Here is a 7,324-nt window from a genome sequence, read left to right as displayed (position 1 = left end):
AAAGGGAATGTGTAAAAAATATTTATCAAATCAACAAACCATTTCATGATTTTTCTTATAAAAATCTAATGCAAAATCCAACAGCCTTATAAAATGTACAAAAATTCAACAACCAAATGCGTAAGTTGACAGTCTCTCGGTCTGTTGACCTTTTCCTCGTGATGCTCCATGTTTATCACAATAATGCCAGACCACAATTTGTGGAGGAAGGCAGCTGACATTTGTAAATGCATTTCTAAGTGGTAGTCAAACAAACAGATTGAAGTCCAGATCGAAAAATGTCAACACTTGGCTGCGAGCGTATATTTTCCAACTGCTCAAACAAAGCAGGGAACGACGGCCTTTCTGCAGGATCTTGATCCCAACACTGCATGGTTATTCTCCTCAGCTGTCCTCGGAAAAGAACACAGCATTAGATACCCAGTAAAGCCCTAAAATAGACATCATAATATTTTTTTACCTCAGGTGGGCAGTTTTTGGGACAAGGCAAGCGCTGCCGCTCCTCCAACAAGACGATGAGCACATTTATAGTCATCTCTCTGAGGGACGAGGACAACGCCGCCATCTTGCTAAACATCTACAAATCGAGGACATGATGTGTTTGAAACACAGTCACATACAAAATGTGCATTTAACGCTGGGCTTCACAAGGCAAGCCACGGCGTACCACGGGAGGGCTTTGGCTCGGATCGCAGCGGGTCAGGATCTCGTAAAGCGTCACACCAAAGGACCAGATGTCGGATTGAAATGAAAATTTGTTTTGGTTCAGGCACTCGAGGGCATACCTGTGAAACAAAGCATCACAAACTGTTAGAATGGTAGCTAGTGTGTGTGTGTATCACAAACTCACCAGAAAACTGGGCTACCGCCATCTTCAGACACACGATAGTAGGTGTTATCCTCTGGGATATGTTTAGACAATCCAAAGTCTGCGATCTTCACCAAGCTTTCATTTTTTACTAAGATATTACGTGCGGCGAGGTCCCGATGGATGAATCGCTTTGAGTGCAAGTATTCCATCCCCTAGGAACATTTAGGAGATGAAACAGAACATTCCAGAGCAAAAAGCAAAATGGCAAAAGAGATTCTGAACAGCTCACCTTGCAGATCTGCTGAGCAAACAACAAACACTGGGATGTACTCTGCTCTTGTTTTTGAAGGTATTTTTCCAGGCTGCCCAGCGGAAGGAACTCCATTATCAGCTGCACCACCTGTCCTCCTGTCAATGGAGCAAGTTAGAAAGTTTATTTTAGATGGTGGGAGGGGGGGGGGTCGTTTTCAAGCCAGCTTGAGCTAGACTCGGGAGATTTCCTTTCATGACTGAAAGCGATTTGCATAAGCTATGTGAGGACTCGCCCATTTCAGTGCAGCATCCTTTGTACTTGACAATGTTGGTGTGGTGGAGGGACTTGATGGTTTCGATCTCCTTCAGCCAGCACTTGGGCAAGGGGCCGTCTTCTTGTTTCAAAGCCTTGACGGCCACCAGCTCTCCCTTGCCGTCGTTGGCCGGGTCGTACATGTACAGCGTCACCATTCCGAAATTACCCTAAAGTCAGATGACGGAGTTCATCAGCTACGTGGAAGAAAAAAAATAAAATAAAAAGGTGGGGGAGGAGACTCACCTTTCCCAAGATGTTCCTCTTTTTCAGATGCCGCTTGAGATACACGGTGGACTGAACCTGAGGAAGAGTCTCACTGGGACATATTTCCGGATCTGTGCGAGTGGAATCACAAAACATTAAACGACAAGACTAATTATCATTTTAGTTCTTTGCGAACGCACTTTTTTTTATGATGTCGATGAGGTCTCGGAGCAAAGAGCAGAAGAGAGGCCGCTCCAAAGGCTCGTAGACGAGACATCTGTTGATGAAGACGGCCATGTCCTGGGAGGACGGGGCTAACAACGTCCCCTTTTGCTGATAGAAGCGCTCTTTCTGCGGAGAGGAGACAGATGGTGATTGGACTCTTAGCGGCCGCCGCATCCGAGACAGCGACGGCTTCCGACCTCCAGCAACGTGGCGTCGCTCAGGGGGAGCTGGCCGTCGTTGCAGATTTCCAGCAGCGTAACGCCGAAGCTCCACTGGTCAGCGCCCGGGCCGACGGGCGCCTTGCTGTAAACGCACTCGGGTGCGATCCAGGGAATACGCTCGACTCGCTCTGCGGTAAGGAGAGCGTTTGGAAATGTCATTTTTGGACCAAAGCAATAATTTTATTTTTTTTTTTAAGATACTGACCTTCTAGGAAAAGTATATTGACAGGAATGCCCGGGTCGCTCAGCTTGACTAAAGGAGACACACCTTGACCCAGACCTTGCCTCGCCACCAGGACGTTCCTGGCACAAACGTTTCCATGGGTGACACCCTTCGTCGCCTACAAGAACGCAGAACCCGTTTAAGTAAGCTACCTGTCAGGTATGATAAAGGTCACATCTGTCACGAGAACCATTAGTGCCACTTCAGATGATTTATTATAAGGCTGCATTTACTTAGAAGAAAAAAAAGAAAAAAACATGCAATGGAAAATCACAGATTGATATTGAGCCTTACGAATATGGCAAAAAAAAAAAATTGGATATGTCTCGGGAAAGTAACACACATTGACATGAGAAAGTATACAAACGTACGAGATAATTTAGGGCACCGGCAAGTTGTTTGGCCACAGTAAATTTCCACCTTGGAGTCAATTTGTCTTTTTCTCGCCGAAGGAAAACGTCGAGAGGTCCAAATTCCACAAACTCCTCCACCATAATGTCTGTAGTGGAAAGAATTTTTTTCAGACCTATATCAAGATCAATATGAGCATTATAGCAGTAGGATTTTTATTTATTTATTTTTAGTGTCAAACTGAAGCACTAAGAAAAAGCAGAGAAAGAGTATTTTGGTACGTGTGTGTGGGCGTGTTGAGGAAGTCGTAAAGAGGGAAGTAGAAGCGTCAGTAGTGTGTGTTCTCACTTTCAGATCCGTTGACAGACAAACCATGGACAAACACCAGGTGATTGTGAGACACCTGGCTCATGAGACTTGCCATCTCAAAAAACGCCTAAAGCAGAGAAAATGAAGTTTGATTTTCAATCAGTCGACAAAAGTCGGATCGATCGTAGTACGACGGGCGCTTACGGATGTGATGTCATCTTTGCTTTGCTCGAGCACCTTGAGAACCACTTGGACCTTTTTGTATCGATCGCCGGCCAAGTCGTCGTCGTCCTGCCCGTCAGTCGCCAACCCGACTTGGAGATGCGCCGAGTAGATTTGAGTTCTCGTGCCGAAACCCAAATGCTGCCCCTGTCCATAAACACACCACCCGGCGCCTCAGTCTTGGAGACCAGAACAAAGGCATCAAAACTTCAACGAACAGACTTCTCACCAGAACGAGGTCTTTATACTTGATCTGGAAGCATAGCTCCAACTTGTTCGGGGATAAAGTCCGGGTGCTGGCTCCGCCATCTTTGCCACGTCTTCTTACGAGGAGGTTGGAAAGCTCTGCGGCAGACAGTAAAATAAAAAATTCAAAACTCCAATTTAAAATTGATGTTCACGAAACACAAACCTCCTTGCCGAGGCCGACAGCACTTTTTAATGGTATAGCTTTCCGAGTCGGACTTGAGGATGAAGTCCTTCAGGGTGTTTGTGAGTTCCTTCACGGTGGAGAATCTCTCCTGCCAGCCATCCAGCGAGAAGACGGAATCTTTATGCTGGATGCAAAACAGCTTGTGGCTGCTGATCGATCCGTTCTGCTGCCCATTGAGAAGTATTTTTTTAGAACGACACCCTCACCCGGACTGACATGGCGGCGACTCACCTGTGGTTTGTTTGTCACGGCCAGGACGAGCCGGTGATAGTTGAGGACACTCCAGCGTACGAGGCAAGCTTCTTCTTCCGCTTGCTCCTTTTTTAGCTTGTGTAGCACAAAGTCATCACTGGAAAGAGTCGTGACAGATTAGATTTCGTCGTCCCACAAAGGGCTTGAAAACAACAACTCACTGGATTGGTCCGTGCAGTCCATTAGCTTCACTCAGCAGCACCCTAGGGGGCGCCACCTCGTGACAAAGATAGTGGTGGGCGTCCGCAGTCAGCCGGTAGTATCCATCCAGCAGGGAGATGAAGGAGCGGGCCTCCTGGCCGGAGCTCATCTCAACCTCCTACGTGCGCATTCACAAAGACAACGAGTGGCGCTTAGCAAATCCGCTGCCACCTACAGACGCGTTCTAAAGACATAAAAATGTCAGAAGAAAAAAAAAAAATGCAGAGTTCCCTGCATTGGACGGATATAAAAAATATTTTTAGTGGAAACTTTGCATGAGGGAAGAAAGTTCCCATAGATGGCGCTCTTTGTTAATGTGTATGAATTTGTTTCATAACTGATGATTCTGGTCGACCGCCGCTGAAATAAAAAGCAAAGCGTGGAGAGTCTCCGTATTTTATTTCTGATCCAAGCAGCGCTCTCACCATACATTTGTAGTCCTGAGTGCTAATGCAAACATTAGCTTCAGTGAGCCCTATGTGAATGATGTCTGGGAAATCACAGAAGGGGGTCCACTCAACGGGAGCGGCTTCGCTCGTCTGGCTGGGACGTCGCTTTGTTTTCCTTCTGTAGTCGCCGATCGTGGTGTTGTTGGCCTGCGTGATCAAACAAGACAAGGGGAGTGAGGAAGCAGGAAGCGGTGAATATTTCCTGCGACAATACGACAAACCTTCTCGCAGCCGGTTGCTTCCCGCCACTGAAGGCCTTTGGTGGCAGATACCATCAGCTCGTGCGTGGCTGAGGCCCCGCCGTCCCCTATGGAAGAAGCATGGCCGCTTGTGGCTTCGTCGTCCCCGCTCAGCCTCAGGTGGCGCGCGGCGAAGGTCTCGCTGCCAAAACGCGGCGCCAAGCACTCGAGAGCGTGGACGTACTTGCAGAAAATCTCCTTCACGTCCGGCTGCTTTGCGTCCATGCTGTGCTGGTAGTTACGCATGGATCGCTCAAATATCCACCACAGCCTCATCTTTGTCACTAATCTGTCTTCTGATATGTGCTTGGCATAAGACTTGGGGATGCATTTTATAAAGCTGGAAGAAAAGCAAAAACAAGTGATATTAAAAATAGAAATATTTAAAAAAAAGCTGGACTCATGGTGCACTTGAGTTTCTGCGACAATGCTGACATTCTTTATCTTCCCACATAATAGTGAGACCTTTTGTTTTCTCCCATCTGGTACTCCAGTAAATAAATAAATAAATAAATAAATATTATAATAATAAATTTAAATATTTCTTTTAATAATACTTTTTTTTCACAAAATTAGATGACTTTATTCATGTAATATAAATATATATTTTTTATATTTTAAAAAAAAATGTCATATATTTTTTGCAATGTTAACAATTGATCTCTTTTTCTCAAAAGCATGACCTTGTAACATTAGTCTTGACAACATGCCTTTATGTAACTGTATATAAAATGAGATTTATGATTTTATGAGGGCAGCGGGACTTTGGCCAACAGTTGATTAGATTGCGCACGTGTCCTGTGTGTAAAATATTACCTGGTTTTTTTCGCAACCCGCTGCAAGGTGCTGCCAGTCTGCAGCGCCAGGTGCATAAGATGGAGCATGGCCATTCCCAAGCTCTCGCTTTTAAAGCGACTTAGCTCCTCTTCTGTGTTCATGATCTCCATTGGAATGAGTTCATTAACAAAATCGTGTTTCGCCTGTCAGTAAGAAGATAGCGCTGTCAGGGGACGCTCTCGTCAACCCGCTGTGAGGAAGTCTGACACATACCTGGGCGAATAAATACTCGCCCGATTTGATTTCCAGCAGCGCCTGTCCGCCGTCATCTTCGGCATGCGTCTCACTTTTGACAGTGAAGCGAGTCACATCTGGCTCTTTGTCACTGAGTCCGTGCCAATTGCGAAAGTAGAACCTGCCCGACAACAAAACAGGTATTAGCAGTGAAACAATAGCGCCTTGTTGTCTGCAATATATTACCCACCTAATTCGGTAGTGAAGAATGAGACAGGACCCCTCCTCTGGGTGAAAAATGTGATTTGGACTGTACCAGCAGCATGACAAGGGGTCATACAGAGCAAACAACACGTGGAATACAGGCGTTATCCCTGTTTAAGACACACTGGGTTACACATAGAACCTGATTTTATACATTAAAACTGAAAGTCATTATTCTCACCGACAGCCTCTGCGGCTAAAATGCATAGTTCCTCTGCGGTGACCTGCTTCGCAGCCGTGTGCGATAAATAACGTTCTCCATCGGGGCTCCAGAAGAGGTAGATGTGGATGCCGTCATCCTGTGGGGTTATCAGGGAATGCACTGAGGACCTTCGCTTGGAAAGCTTGGACCACCTCCTGCCGGACATGACTGCAGAATCCTGATGCAAATGCATACACATTATTAACATGCAAATCTATGATGATTAATGGGCTCCCCTAAATTGCGGGATGGTCTTATTAGGGTAATACAGAGGAAAAAAAATAAATAATAATGATAATGAACATCATCCAACATCCACCCTATACGGAAGATGACTAATCCAGTTTGTGCAATATCCATTTTGTGGTTAATAACACAGTATGGTAGTCCAATTTTGCTACTACAAGATGGAAATAATAAAAAATTAAAAAGGAATAATATACCGGATGTATCTTATTTACATTGTGATTAGACTTTGTGATTGACACAAGTACCGTACCGTCAGGATATATGCGAATTCAGCAATCAGGAAAATAATACAAGTGATTTATGTTAAGTTAAAAAAATAAATTTTGGCAGTTTCCGGAAACTTTGAGGAATAAGGGCGATACATTACGTATATTACATAACAAAAAGAGCATCTGTGTTGTATGTCGACGATTAATTACAGTGGCAAATCTTGTCATTATATTACAACGTTGTGGTAGTTACTTTGTCATGACGGAGAAGACAGCAGTCCTGAGCTTACCTTTCAACGGCGGACTTTTGCAGGGCTATTAGTTTACAGACCATGTACGATCATAAATTGGTGTTAAGACTTCCATTAAAAGTGGTTATCTTACACCCATCAGGTCTCTCATATGTCTCGCGTAGGCTCGAAACGTTTTACTTCCTCAAACCAATACCGGAAGTGACGTATTCAGAAGCGTGCCTATAAATGTCTGGACGAGTCAAAGATCAGATTTGTGAGAGGAAAAAAAAAAACAGTTTCGGTCTAAAATATATTTGAATTAAAAAAGTCACTTTCTTTATGGTGGAATCGACAGTAACGTACACGTAGAAGTAACGCAAATACTTTCAAATTGAAAGTGAACCCAAGTCAGTTCTGGACTTGTGCCATTGCAGTGAGAGAAGAAATT

The 7,324-nt window shown here is 44.8% G+C and overlaps 1 protein-coding gene across 2 annotated transcripts; it reads right to left on the bottom strand.

Annotated features, from left to right (window-relative positions):
* Window positions 1-8: 8 nt before the first annotated feature.
* On the bottom strand, window positions 9-7,101 carry tyk2 (tyrosine kinase 2). 2 transcript variants are annotated; one of them, XM_049745411.2, is made up of 24 exons: window positions 6,934-7,101; window positions 6,165-6,363; window positions 5,970-6,093; window positions 5,759-5,900; window positions 5,525-5,688; window positions 4,691-5,048; window positions 4,446-4,616; window positions 3,981-4,138; window positions 3,799-3,916; window positions 3,547-3,733; window positions 3,364-3,479; window positions 3,117-3,281; window positions 2,952-3,039; window positions 2,624-2,751; window positions 2,235-2,370; window positions 2,006-2,157; window positions 1,784-1,934; window positions 1,623-1,714; window positions 1,357-1,546; window positions 1,101-1,219; window positions 851-1,023; window positions 668-785; window positions 461-577; window positions 9-388 (listed from the first exon to the last, which is right to left on the bottom strand). In XM_049745411.2, exons 2-24 carry the CDS (start codon window positions 6,349-6,351, stop codon window positions 236-238), a joined length of 3,507 nt encoding a protein of 1,168 aa, XP_049601368.1. In that variant the 5' UTR covers window positions 6,352-6,363; window positions 6,934-7,101; the 3' UTR covers window positions 9-235. The 2 variants fall into 2 exon arrangements, with proteins under 2 accessions (XP_049601368.1, XP_049601369.1); XM_049745412.2 differs by having other exon boundaries at window positions 3,547-3,730.
* Between the last annotated feature and the right edge of the window lie 223 nt (window positions 7,102-7,324).

Source organism: Syngnathus scovelli, chromosome 16, assembly GCF_024217435.2.
Source record: "Syngnathus scovelli strain Florida chromosome 16, RoL_Ssco_1.2, whole genome shotgun sequence".
Classification (NCBI taxonomy): Eukaryota; Metazoa; Chordata; class Actinopteri; order Syngnathiformes; family Syngnathidae; genus Syngnathus; species Syngnathus scovelli.
Note: the sequence above shows the minus strand (reverse complement) of the source record. Positions and strands in the feature narration are given on the sequence as shown.

Excerpts from the sequence above, each read along its gene's own strand:
- tyk2 (XM_049745411.2), bottom strand. The coding sequence starts at position 6,351 with ATGTCCGGCAGGAGGTGGTCCAAGCTTTCCAAGCGAAGGTCCTCAGTG. Across the intron at positions 6,094-6,164 it reads TTTAGCCGCAGAGGCTGTCG|GGATAACGCCTGTATTCCAC; the intron begins GTGAGAATAATG and ends TGTCTTAAACAG. Across the intron at positions 389-460 it reads CCAAAAACTGCCCACCTGAG|CTGAGGAGAATAACCATGCA; the intron begins GTAAAAAAATAT and ends TTCCGAGGACAG.